Source organism: Vigna umbellata, chromosome 4, assembly GCF_029865625.1.
Source record: "Vigna umbellata cultivar VRB3 chromosome 4, Vumbellata_1.0, whole genome shotgun sequence".
Classification (NCBI taxonomy): Eukaryota; Viridiplantae; Streptophyta; class Magnoliopsida; order Fabales; family Fabaceae; genus Vigna; species Vigna umbellata.
In genome coordinates this window covers 28,383,620-28,397,246 of record NC_142168.1, presented here as the reverse complement: position 1 = coordinate 28,397,246, position 13,627 = coordinate 28,383,620, and the positions used below count along the sequence as shown (strand labels likewise).

The following is a 13,627-nucleotide window of genomic DNA, read 5'->3' as shown; positions in this document are numbered from 1 at the left end:
GGACATAAAATTGTTGAAACAATAAGCAAAGAGTTTCCTTATGTTGAAATTGATACAAACAGTGCTTGTGATGTTTGTCATTATGCAAAACAACACAAGTTGCCTTTTTCTAAGTCTAATTCCTTATCTTCAAATTGTTTCGATATTATACACTGTGATATTTGGGGTCCTATTTCAACTCCCTCTGTTCATGGGCACAGATATTTTCTTAGCATTGTTGATGATTGTAGTAGACACACTTGGGGTTTTCTTATGCAAAACAAAGGTCAGACTAGAGAACTCTTACACTCTTTTATCTTGAAAATCAAGACCCAATTCAACAAGACTGTTAAAATAATTAGGACAGATAATGGCCCTGAATTTAGCTGTTCTAACATTTATAATACCTATGGCATAGAACATCAAACCAGTTGTGTGGAAACTCCACAACAAAATTCTGTTGTGGAGAGAAAACATCAACATATACTAAATATCACTCGCAGCCTGGTTTTTCAATCTAATATCCCTCATGCCTACTGGTGTTATGCTCTATCTCACGCAATATACTTAATAAACAGATTGCCCTCGCCTGTTATTAAGAATAGAACCCCTTATGATATTTTACACTGTGATTCCCCAACTTATCTTAATCTAAAAGTGTTTGGGTGTTTGTGCTTTGCCTCTACTCTAGAAAATAACAGAAGCAAACTTGACTCTAGAGCTAGAAAAGGAATCTTCCTAGGATATAAGAATGGAGTTAAAGGATACATTGTTCTTGACATTAACACTAGAGAAATTTTTATCAGTAGAAATGTAATTTTTTATGAAGATATTTTCCCCTATAAGAGCAAACAAAGAAATAATGGTAACTGTAATGAAAATGAAGAATATGGTGCTTTTCTGTCTAACTTTCCTTGCAGCCGAAAAGAATCACAAGACAGTGATGAAAGAGATGATCAAAGTCTCCTTAACAGTGAGGCTGACAATTCTGAAAGTTCAGTTTTAGTTGAGGAGGAACAGAGAAACAACCAAAGAAAATCAAACAGAGTAAGAAGAACCCCTGAATATTTGAAAGATTATGTACAAGGTGGTCAGTCCTCTACTACATCTCTATGCTTTAAAAATGAGCTGAGAACTCCTTATCCTATAGATAATATCTTATCCTATGAGTCTTTATCTAGCAAACAATTGAGATACACTCTTGCTGTAAATGCTGCAAAGGAACCCAATTCTTATGCAGAGGCTAGAAGAAGTCCTGAATGGGTTGATGCTATGAACAAAGAGATTAAAGCTTTGGAAGACAATGGCACCTGGTTTCTGACTAAGCTTCCTCCTGGAAAGAAGTCTATAGGCTGTAGGTGGGTTTACAAGATAAAGCACAAAGCAGATGGCACTGTGGAAAGGTATAAGGCCCGGTTAGTTGCAAAAGGGTATACACAACAAGAGGGTATAGATTTTCTGGACACCTTTTCACCTGTGGCTAAACTTACCACTGTCAGACTACTTCTAGCTCTAGCAGGATCAAAGAAGTGGTTTCTACAACAGCTTGACGTTGATAATGCTTTCCTGCATGGAGACCTAAAAGAAGATGTTTACATGGATCTTCCACCAGGTTTGGACATTGATACTGAAGGGCAGGTTTGTAAGCTCACGAAATCTTTATACGGCCTAAAACAGGCCAGCAGACAGTGGTTTGAGAAACTGTCCAGTTTCCTTGAGTCTGCAGATTACGTTCAGTCCAAATCTGACCATTCCTTGTTTGTTAAGAAAACTCCTACCAATTTTACAGCTTTGCTTGTGTATGTTGATGATATTGTTTTAGCAGGCAATTCCATGACAGAAATCACTCATATAAAGGCTCTCCTACATCGTCAATTCCACATAAAGGACCTTGGAGAACTTAAATATTTTCTAGGCTTTGAAGTTGCCAGATCTCAAAACGGGATACACCTTTATCAAAGGAAGTATGCCCTAGATCTTTTAGAAGAAACAGGAATGTTGGGTAGCAAACCTAGTTCTACGCCCTTTCTGAGCAACAACAATTTTTTATACAAGACAGAGAATTACATGGAAGATCCCAGTGTCTATCGCAGAATAATAGGGAAGCTTTTCTACCTCACTAATACTAGACCAGATTTGTGTTTTACTGTTAATCTCCTAAGTCAATTTATGCAAAAACCCACTAATTTTCATTACCAGGCTTTGCAGCATGTGCTCAGATATATCAAGTCAAGTCCCTCTGAAGGACTTTTCTTCCCTACTGATTCAAACATTCAGATAAAGGGGTTCAGTGACTCCGACTGGGCAACGTGTCCTAATACACGAAGATCCACTACTGGGTACTGTGTTTTCCTAGGAACATCTCTTGTTTCATGGAGGTCCAAGAAACAAAGCACTGTTTCTAGGTCATCCACAGAAGCTGAATACCGCGCCTTAGCTGCTACCGTGTGTGAGATGCAATGGCTTCATTACATTCTGCAAGACCTTCAGATTCAACCTGAAGCTGATGCTGTTCTCTACTGTGATAATAACTCCGCCAGACATATCGCCCACAACCAAAGCTTCCACGAGCGCACTAAACACATAGAGCTGGATTGCCATGTGGTACGCGAGAAGATTCAAGCCAAGTTTTTACGCTTGCTGCCCATTCGATCGGAGGAACAACTCGCTGATGTCTTCACTAAGTTCCCTCATCGTACACGCTTCAGATCCATCATCCCCAAGCTTGGATTAATGAATATCCACCATCCAGCTTGAGGGGAGGCTATTAATGTACTTACTGTGTTTAACTTTAAGGTTGTTACTCCTAAGAGCAACATTTATTGCTTTCTGTTTTTCTGTTTGTTTTCCACTCACTGGAACCCCTTATATAAAGGCCTTCCGGTGTTGATGGTTTGTTGGTTGGTTTTTTTCAGACATTCACTCAATAATAAAATAGCTTTACAGTTTTCGTTCTTACCTCTTTCATGGTTCTTCTTTCTTTACTCCTTTCTCTGTGTGTTGGTGTGCTGCCATGGAAGACCACCAGATGAAGCTTCTCGGACACCAGATGAAGCTTCTCGGACGCGTCATATCTCTTTTCTTCTGAACAGTGAGAGACTTCCCGAGGAAGTCTTTTTCTTCTACGTCTCGGGTCAGAAGGCCTTTGGGCCTTTTTCTTTTTGTACCTCGGGCCTTTTTCAATATTCCATGTTTATTTCATCATTATTTTTTTCTAATCCATACTCAAATCCAACAACAACCTTAAAAAAATCCCTCAATGAATTTAAGAAGCATTTTCTTAACCTCAAGTCATGTTTCATTCCATTGTTAAAATATACATTAGTTAAACATTTAATGAAGTTCGTGTATATTCCACCCCCCACCTAGCACCTTGACCTAAACCTATATGGTGTGCATTTGTTATTTTACTTGATTTGGTCATGCACCAAACCAGTCCTTATAACTATACCCTTAATGTTCATTAAACACATAGTTTGGTCCATCTTCATGTTTGTCAAAGAGAAATACAAATCGGTGCATACACGTTGTGCAAATTTACTAATTACCAAAACAACATGGTACATGATTTTCGTAAAAATTATAGGTTTAATTTTATTTTTCTTTATCCTTTTCTTTTTCTAATCACACATTATATATCACTTTATTGTTTCTATTTAGGTCTAGCTTTGGATGTTAAAATCATTAATTGTTTTCTTAGTGTAATCGCCATACATGGTGAAACTTAAAACGAAAAGTTGTTCCCCAATGAGATGACACTTTGCAGGTTATATTAGATTTCTTTGCTGAATCACCATACTCTTTAGCTTTCTCCTTTTGGTAAACACGACGAGTATAGGTTACTTTGACTAAATAATGACAGCTTGACAAAATAATAAGTAAAACAAAACAAATAAAATAATATTTTGAAAAAACGAGCCGTAATAGTACAACTTTAATTTAATTTAATTTAACTCAGGTCTTATAGTGTGTTTTGATAAGAAATTTTAAGAGGTTAAGTTGTTTTTAAACAGAATTTTAAATGGCTGAAATTCTATCATTAAATTTATATATATTTTTCCTTGGTCAACTTTCAACTAGATTGATGTTAACTAATATTTAATTGAAACTAATTTGAATTAATCTTTAAATCGATTTGAGATTAAAAAGAATCTAAATTTAATTTATGTTTAACATTAAAATTTAAAGCTATATTTATGTTAATTAAAAGTGTAAGCTTCACCCATTAGACTTTAAATTGGGTTAGTTATCAGTTGTTGTTAACTATCTCCCACACGTAAGTTTCTCTTTCTGTTCACATTTTATTTGTCTTATAGTGCTTAAAACTGAATTTGGGTGTTAATGATTAATTGATTTTACATTTTTAAAGGTCAAACACCAAATTTCATCAAAGTTTTTCCAAGTCTTATAACTCACATTGTTCTCTCTCTCTCTCTCTACGTCTTATAATTAGTTCAAATTGAGACGCAGCATCACGTGTGGGAATATATCTATTTTTCATGGACAAAAATCGTATATTAATTATTATTTTTTGAGCAATAACTTGAATTTTAATTCATCCAATAAATTTTAATTACCTATATATTAATTTGTTGTTAATGAAAAATTTAAACCCATGACCTACTTCAATATTAATTTTGTTGTATCATTTATTATTATCCTAACCTTAAGGCTTCAACACGAGTAATTAACTTATATCAACAAAGGTTAAAAAATATAGAACTAGGATATGTAGGAACCTTAAAAATGGAGACAGCTAAAATAATCTACATATAGCAAAGTTTTTTTGCAAAAGAATAGATAAAATAATATTTACAAGAACTGGAAAATTATATTTAAGCTGTAAAATAAGTATTTTGATATTTAAACATTTATTATGAAATAAACATATATTCTTAGTAATATCTTTAAAAAATCGACAAAAACTTCAGTGAAATACTCTCTTATATTTTAAAAAGTAACCTCACATAATTTTATTTATTTCTCTTAATTTATTTCTATATATCAAACATTTTATCAACATTTCAGCTCCATTATCGTTATTTTAGCTTAAACTTACGTACCACTTAAATTTATGCTGACGAAATATTGAATTAATGTAACAATTGAAGTAACGATTATACTTTCACAATTCCAATAGACGGTAATGATTACTAAAACAATAAATTTTTTTTTTAATTAAAATACAAATCTATTTGTTTAAAATAATCAAAGGTTGATAGGAATGTTAAAAAAATTGTAAACAATAGCAGAAAAATGTATTTATATGACTTGTGATTTTTAATGGTTATAATCAAATTAATGAACTTTATTCTATAAAATTGTGACTGATAATATTGTAAGAGTATTTACCCGTTAACGTGTATATTATTTATTCAATAATCAATAAGTCGAATTTTATAAAACTATATGAAAAATAATAATAAAGTGACGCAATTATAAAATTTAAATAGAAATATTTTCAGTGTCCATTTTTTTACAGTACTGGAATGAATAGATCGACATAATGTCATTTCATTTTCTAACTAGTTTGTGTGTCTCTGTCTGAGAGTATATGTTAGAAGCAATGCTTAACGTGTATGTACACGGAATGCAACACAATATAGTATGTGTGCGTATATATAAATATAAACATGGCAATAGTGTTTTCCAATATTAAATCAAAATACAATTTTCTACCTTTGTTTCCGCGGAAGGGTCTCTTTATCTGTCTCTGTTGCTCCCTTTGAAGCAAAAGCTTTGAGTCCCATTCTTTTGAATTTTGGTTCTGCGATCTTAAGTTTCATCTTCAGGGTGGTAGTGCTTCTGGGAACCTTTCAAAATCTCTGCTTTCTTTGGTTCTCAGTTGAATTGAGTGGCACTCTTGTGCTTTCAATTGAGTGCTTCGGCTTCCTGATTTGCCACCACTGTGCTGTTAATGGTAAAAAACTAATTAGCATGGAAATCTGGGCTTGGTTTTCTGTTTGTCCTTTTTCGTTGGAAGTGATAAGTTTAAGGTTGGGAAGCGTGAGGAAAAGAAAAAATGATTGCAACTTTGAAAATTGTTCTTAAAAAAATGTTTTTTTATTTGGGGGTATTTTTGATTATCCCAATTTGGAAAATCGGGTCAACCAAGCTCGACTTTGGTATTTGGGTGAATCTGGGAAAGGGTTTTTTTTATATCTTGTGTTTACGCATCAAATCAATGGAGCATTTCTCTAAATTGTTTCCGAAAGTTTTGAACTTTGAATTTTGAGATAGCTTATCCATTTTTGGAACATTACTAAATTACGGGGGCTTTTTGTTTTTTTTTTTTTAAATTTAATTCTGAAACTATTAACAGACGCACTTTTTTTATGTTTTGGAACACGGAAGAGATGAAATGACGATGAATGAATGCCAATATTCCTCTGTATATCACCAATTGTTGCTTGTTTAGTTGTTCGGTTTTCCCTGGAAACCCTTTACTCACAAGAGTTTCAGCTGTTTTCTTGTTGAAATGAGGAATCTAATAAAAGCTTTTAATTGATGCTACTTTACCTTTAAGAGTTGTCATCGTGTAAGCATGGTGCAACCTTTTGAAGCCTTTTCTCCTGTTGTCACAGTTAAACGTTGAATACGGACACCACTTGTCATATCTCACGCAGTTCTTGTGATGTTGTTACTTTTAGCTCTATTTCTTTCTCTAACTAAAGTCTCTACCTGTGAATTTTTTCTGCAGAGAATACCAGAACTTTTGACTTGACTAGTCAACAGCCAGGGCAAAGGACAGGTTCGTTGGTTAGATTAATCTTTAGTGCTTATTTTTAGTTAAGGATGAAGATTGTGAAGCTTTTGGCTTATTTAGGAAGTGGATAACGAAGAGGGAATCATTAATGCTTCTGTAAACAAACCAAAAAAGGGTATAAAAGTAAGGCTACTGACTAAAACATTGTCAATTTTAAAATGATGTGGACTGTCCCATTACATGTTAAATGTAATGGTGCTCGTGAGTAACCTACTACCACTTTTTTGATGGCTGACAACTTGCCATTTAATTAGTCAGGTTAATGTCTTTTTTAGGGTTAGTCTCTCAGCTTCCTTGTAAGTGTTTTCTAGAACTTTAATATAATGAACTGAATTTTTTGTCATTGGCATGTATCCCTTCCTCAGCACTTCTTTTTTAAGTTTCTGCTAATTGATGTCATGGACAAAAGAAACTCACTATAGTCACTTAAATAGAGATTTTTGGGGTGATTCACTTTATCTCATTTGTACCAGCATTCAGTAGATATAGTGAACCTTTGGAAATGGGCTGTGTGGTGTCAACTCCAAAGGACTCTGGTGGAAATAGAAGGAGGCCAGGGAGTATTGGTGAAGTTTCAGTATATGTTCCTGGTTTGAGGATTCCTAAACCTGTTGATTTTGCTCAATCACTCGGTGATTATTTGTCCAAGAATATAGTGGAACGCCTGTCTGCTCTTAGAACGCGTATAGTTGTAATGACTGGTCAAGAAGGTCCTACAATTACAAGAACAAAAAGAAAAACTCAGCATGGTCAGTACTTATTTTTAACAACAATAAAATCATTTTATGGTGAATAAGTTACTCTAAGAATTCATTGATGCATCGTCATGGTTTTGTTTCTTCCGCAGGAGGTTCAACACTGGCTGATCTTGTGCAGGCTCTTGAAGATTACTTGCCTGTTCTTCTAGGATTAGTTAAAGATGGTAAAACTTGTGCTTGTTAGTCCATTTTTATACGATGTATGCTCTCTGAGAGACAAGTATTGATTATTGCTGCCTATGCTTGTGGTTCAGGAAGCCATTTACAGTACAAAGTACAATTTGTTTGGGTGAATCAAGAGGATGACAAAGAGGTATCCGTTTTTTATTTTTGAAGTCAATACTTGTTTCTGGATTTGATGTGGAACATACTTTTATATTGGACTTGCTCATGATTTATTGCATGATTGGCGATCTTTACAGGAGACGACCATGTCTAATGCTTGGTATGAGGTGTTGTCAGTTTTACATCTGATGGCAATGCTATCACTATCACAGGCTAACTTGTTACTGCTTCCAAGATCATCATCCAATGATGGTCATCAGCCCAAAGTATCAGAAGGTTGGTAGTAGAAATACTGTAAAAGATTTGGTCCCTGTCATTAAATTATTGCCTCTTCCTGAATCTCTTTTTGGTTAATATTTCAAACTGCAAAAGTGCATTGGAATAGATCAGATTAGACTTCTCACTGGAGACACTCCAAACATCAACAGTTCACTCTTCTGTTGGTAAATAGTTACTCACAAATGACATATTCTCGAAGTTTCCAAAAAATTCGTGTTTCTTCTTTGTGTGTGGTGGATGTGCTTTTGTATAAAAAGACATCAATTATGTTGACCCTTCACTTGATATTTATTATTGGATTATATTTCTATTTGATTAATGGGCAAAAATTGGCTAAAAAAGTATTTAATTAAGAAAATAATTCCTAGCTTTGATCTCTTCCATAATTAGGACTTGACATGTATACAACACACGTGCTATGTTAGAAAGTTTATCTTAATACAAAGTATTCATAGTTGTTTCTTCATCTACTAGTATCATAACCAACTACCAAGCAAACGTAACCTTTTTATCTGATATATACTTAGCATATTTGTGTTTTCATTATTTCCCTTTTGGTATCTGCTAACAGAAAACAGACGAGCCTCTGTTGATATCTTCTTAAAGGCAGCTGGGTATCTGGATTGTGCAGTCAGACATGTTCTTCCACAGTTACCTGCAGAACTCAGGTTTTTACATATTTAATGCATAATGTGTGCGATGAATGGAATGTCTTACTTATTACTGTAATCTAAATGATTATCTTCTTTGTTTAATTGTTATTACTTTGGTTCTGATTTTAGGAGAAATTTACCCGTAGACCTAGCAGAAGGAGTTCTGCGAGCACTCTCTCTACAAGCATTAGGACAGGTATTAATGTTCCTTTCCTATGGACACACTATTTGAAGAGTCTATTCGTTACTTGTTAGTTAATGGCTAAACGTATTCTGTTTTATTAGCATTGTAAATTTATTGTGAACTTAATTTCTCACAAAGTTATGATATTCAATCAGTTGACTTAGCTTTGCCAGGGTATTTATGTATCCATTTTAATTGTATGCTTGGTTTTGAAGTCCAGAGGATTGGATTACCTGGTAATATTGGTCATGATTTGGCACTAAAAATGTCTTCTATGGTGATAACAACTTTTGTTTTCACAACCCTGAAAAATGTTTTGGATAGACATCAACTTAACCTTCCAATCTCATATTTGTATTGATTTTAAGAAAATTCAGGGCTACTTTTATCTTTCTTGGTCAATCAGATTCTAGATGGGTTTCTGCTTTAAAAAAAAAAAAGAATTGTTTGAATAAGTAGTTTTAAAAATATCCCACTTTTTTCTTATAGGGTTGGATAGTAAGCAAACTTTTCATCGCATGCTGAATAACTGAATCTGATAACTTTGCATTTGACTTTCGAGTCTCTTATTACTTGACTCTCTTCATAATAAAAGAAAGTAAAGAACTGATATGCATGGAATGTTAATGAGATGTTTTTTTTTCCTCCCATCATATGTGAATACCCATGGATTTTTGTTTCGAGTAATGTAGTAGTAATAGTTATGATGTTTTGGGTCTCCTGTGTCACTTTTAGTAATTTGTATGAGGGTAAGTATATGTATGGTGAATGTTCCTGGGAGAAAAGTTGCTTGGGTAGTGATACTAATATTGAATGGAAGCTTGGAGAAGGAGAAAGTTCAACATATAATACCTTTACTCTTCTTCAAATCCATTTTGTTAGATATTTGTTTATTTATTTCTTCCTCTTTTTCTTTTTTTCAGGGTGTAGATATACAACTTGGAATGGCCATTGATAGCACCAAAGCCACGCTTGCAGTAAAGCGCAGGCTTGCATGTGAGATGGTGAAATGTTGGCAACAGGTATGATAACTTGTGTTCTATGGGATCTAATCTTGATTGTTTGACTGTTTTTTCACTGGAAAATCACTCCTCTTTTTTGGGTTGTATCCTACATTTCTTACTGGATATCTTAACTTGTTTCTCTTGGATCTGTACTGTAATAATGTTAACTTTTTTTGTCCCTATGACAAATCTGTTTCATACATGCTCTGTTTATGAGTGTTTGTGCTCTAATGTGTACATTAGTAAGTTAACACGGATGCATTTGATCAGTATTCATTGCTTTGATCACATTGTCTATTTCACAGGCTCAAGATAACATCATGAATCTTCCATTAACAAATGGTTGGGGTGAAAAACATTGTCTCTTTGTGAAATGGAAATATGTTGAAGCAAAGGTATGTCCTTCCCCATGCTATTTGCATATTATAATATTATAAATGGAGATCGATTTTCTGGTTTACTGATTACCATATGAAAATAATGGAGGTGAAAGTAGGAAATAATGATTTTCCTCTACAATTCAAGATGAAATGTGTAGTTTATGTTGAAATTTTAGAAGTTGAGGGGATTGAATCTTCATTTGTCTTAGACCAACTTTAGCTGGAACTGGCTAGAGGGACTTTTGTTTGATTGTTCTTATCAGATACGTGTTTTGGTAACAATGGGTGTATAGTATGGTGAAATATTTGCCAAGCTATTGCTAATCTTGTGATAGACGGTGATGATTAAATCTTTTATTAATGCTATCAACCCAAATAGCTTTGATTTTCTTGAACCGCTATATTGTATCCTGCAGTACATCTTGCATTTCAGATAATCTGTTAAATAAACTCAGTACCTAAGATTATTTCAATATATTTTTCAGCGCAAGTTTATGTATATGCATATGTATTGTTCACAAGTCTGCAGTATGGAAGACATACAAGTATTGATTTTCTTTTTGTCTACTATGAACTTTTTAGAATTCCCACCTTCAAAGTACATTTTTGGGGAACATAATGCATATTCAGATTTAAACATTAGTCTACGGAGGACTCATTTTGGAGTAAGAAAAATATAATATTTTTGGAAAAAAAATGTGATTGCTTGGTTAATGTTTTAAGTCTGAATTAATGAAAAGTTACTAAAAGATTTAATGGTCTTTGTTTCTGGTTCTAGACTCTTGTGTAATCTTTCTTAGTAGTGAAAAACAGTTTGATTTGGATATATAAGTTATCTGCATAGTAGCTGTGGTGTAGTTTGATGGCACAACAAGTACCATAGGTACTATGCCTTATATTGTTTCTTCTGCTTTTAGTATATTCATATATATAATCTGGGAATGAGTATAGGAGGTGCGTTCTGAAAAAGCATGTGATATGAAGTTGTGATAATTTTGTTGTAATGATTACTAGGCTGCAGCATATTATTATCATGGTTTGATTCTTGATGAGGGAAATACAGAAAAATCTCATGGAATGGCTGTAGCTGCTTTACAAGCAGCAGATGAGTATTTCAAAGAAAGTAAAAAGTTGTGTGAGGCATTCAACGCAGCGTCTCCATTGTCAAGGTTATCCCATGTCTTCCCTATTACACAATTTTATGTTATTTTCTTCTTTCAGAAAACTGGATTTTACCCTTCTTTCTTTATGACCTTGATGAACCAACAAGATGCAATGCACTTATTTTCTAAATAAAATATAATATCATTGTTAGTTGTTGTGGCTATCCCGTAGATGAACTGGAAGTGCTTACTTGGTATACATCTGCCAATTTCCATTAACCAAGCAGATGTGGCCATTTTGTCTTATTGCAAAAAAAGTGCACTGGCAACAGTAAAAATACTAGAGTGCACGTAATGAGAATGTGGTCATGTATGTGTGGGTGATAAGCTTACAATATTTTAGCAATATCTTATGATAGGCTTATTTATTTTAGGTAAAAAAAGGCACTTTTAACCCCTTTAAAAATGACTAAATTTGGTTTAGTCCACCAACCTTTTTTTGATATTTTTGGTCCATAGAAATTTTAAAATTAAAAAAGTAGTTCCTATCACCACTTAGCAGTGATGTTATGTGTATATCTTGACATACTGCGTCACTTGCTATCTCAAAATGGTCACTGATATTGCATGTCTACGCACATGTCATGTTCCCATTTTAAGAAATTTTCAAATTTATGAGGAGAATAACATTTTTTTTTTCAGAGAACAACCAAATTTGATCATATTTACATGAACTTAAAATATGTTGAAGTCACCAAAAGTTGTTGGTCTGAGTTGTATTGAACTTATTTTCCTTAATAAAAGTCTCAAATTCGATCTGGTGAATGAAAAATGGTTGAGATGGGAGAGGGGAGAGACCCTATTAAAAGTGGTCATCTAGACAAAGATTAGTCATTGACAAAATTGATGAATACTTCATAGTAATGACACGGTATAAAAAAATAAATGTGTTGACAGTCTTTATTTGAACAATCTTCAGAGAAATTTATTGTGGTTGTCGAAGTAGTAGCTCTTATTTTCATGAAATTTAATGACATGCTTGATAGGAGAGTATTTTTAGCATATTCTTGCATGGTGTGGTGACATAATATGCCATTATGATCCTTCATTTCTTATTGTACTTCCACTTTCTTCCTTTTCTCCTTTTCCTTTGATTGAGTGAGTGATTAGTTGAGTTTTTATTTTAAAATACTTTCAACTCTAAGCACAACCTTTATTATTTTTTTAAGAGCATTTACCAGCAATGTCTTATGTGTTCACTCAGTTCATTGAGGTTATCATAACCATGGCTTTGGCATGCTTATCATTGTCCTTTTCTATTTCTCTTGGAGATTTATAACAACACCATTTGTTTTGCCGTGTATTTTATATGGCCCGTCTAACTGGGAGTCTTGGTTGCAGAAATCCACCCCCTTGGGGGACCATGAAGTATCTCTCTGAAAAAATTCCAAAGGATACTTCAAGCAAGGTTCGAATAAACCGAGATCTGTACTCTCATGAGAGGTAAACTTTCCAAAGTGCATGTGTAAACATGTTACTTAACTGTAATTGATTAATTATTTTTGGATAATGAAAGTAAGTATCATGGCTAATAAACCATGTTTTGTGCTATAGGATCATGGAGACAGCACCAACGTTGCCTGATTTTTCCTTGGCCTTGAAACCAGATGAATATCAACTTCCTCAAGTGGACTCCTCATGGAGAACAGAGAACATTAAAGTGGGACAAACTGATCCTAACCATCTTAAGGGTGACAAGTGACAAGATACAATGAATTTGCATACCTCAGAAATGTTGGTCTACTTGAAAAATGTCATCAGCCAAAGGGTGTTTTTCCAATTCTTGTTAATAGAAAAAACAGATTAGTTTATTTGAGTTTTTTTTTCTAACTTCTGCATTCCCTTTTTCATTTTTTATATTAGTTTCCTCCTTTCGTTCATAATATTTGAAAGATGCCCTACAACTGGAGGTGCAATGTAAATTGTCCTCTGAAGGAAAAGCAAGTGTCTCTTTGCCTATACATGAATAATAATAAAATTGCTATTTCATTTCATTGTAAAGGCAGTCAAATCACCCATTTTTATATTAAGTTTGTGTAAGGATTCGTGTGTAAAATTGACTTTTGCATTGGAGGGAGAATTATTTCATTAAAATATCTTCAAATTTTCTTTGCTATAGTATAATGTATTTTTAGTGCAAGAAAGTTGAATCATTTGCTGCCCTTAGGGATGTGTT

The 13,627-nt window shown here is 33.7% G+C and overlaps 1 protein-coding gene across 1 annotated transcript; it reads left to right on the top strand.

Moving 5' to 3' along the window:
* The first annotated feature begins 5,624 nt into the window (after positions 1–5,624).
* LOC124822602 (Endosomal targeting BRO1-like domain-containing protein) lies at positions 5,625–13,445 on the top strand. Its single transcript, XM_088112313.1, has 13 exons — positions 5,625–5,899; positions 6,680–6,730; positions 7,219–7,494; positions 7,593–7,667; positions 7,758–7,816; positions 7,926–8,064; positions 8,639–8,735; positions 8,850–8,916; positions 9,828–9,926; positions 10,214–10,303; positions 11,303–11,457; positions 12,793–12,894; positions 13,006–13,445. Exons 3-13 carry the CDS (start codon positions 7,248–7,250, stop codon positions 13,151–13,153), a joined length of 1,278 nt encoding a protein of 425 aa, XP_087968439.1. The 5' UTR covers positions 5,625–5,899; positions 6,680–6,730; positions 7,219–7,247; the 3' UTR covers positions 13,154–13,445.
* Positions 13,446–13,627: the final 182 nt, after the last annotated feature.

Excerpts from the sequence above, each read along its gene's own strand:
- LOC124822602 (XM_088112313.1), top strand. The coding sequence starts at position 7,248 with ATGGGCTGTGTGGTGTCAACTCCAAAGGACTCTGGTGGAAATAGAAGG. Across the intron at positions 8,917-9,827 it reads CTCTACAAGCATTAGGACAG|GGTGTAGATATACAACTTGG; the intron begins GTATTAATGTTC and ends TCTTTTTTTCAG. Across the intron at positions 9,927-10,213 it reads TGGTGAAATGTTGGCAACAG|GCTCAAGATAACATCATGAA; the intron begins GTATGATAACTT and ends TCTATTTCACAG.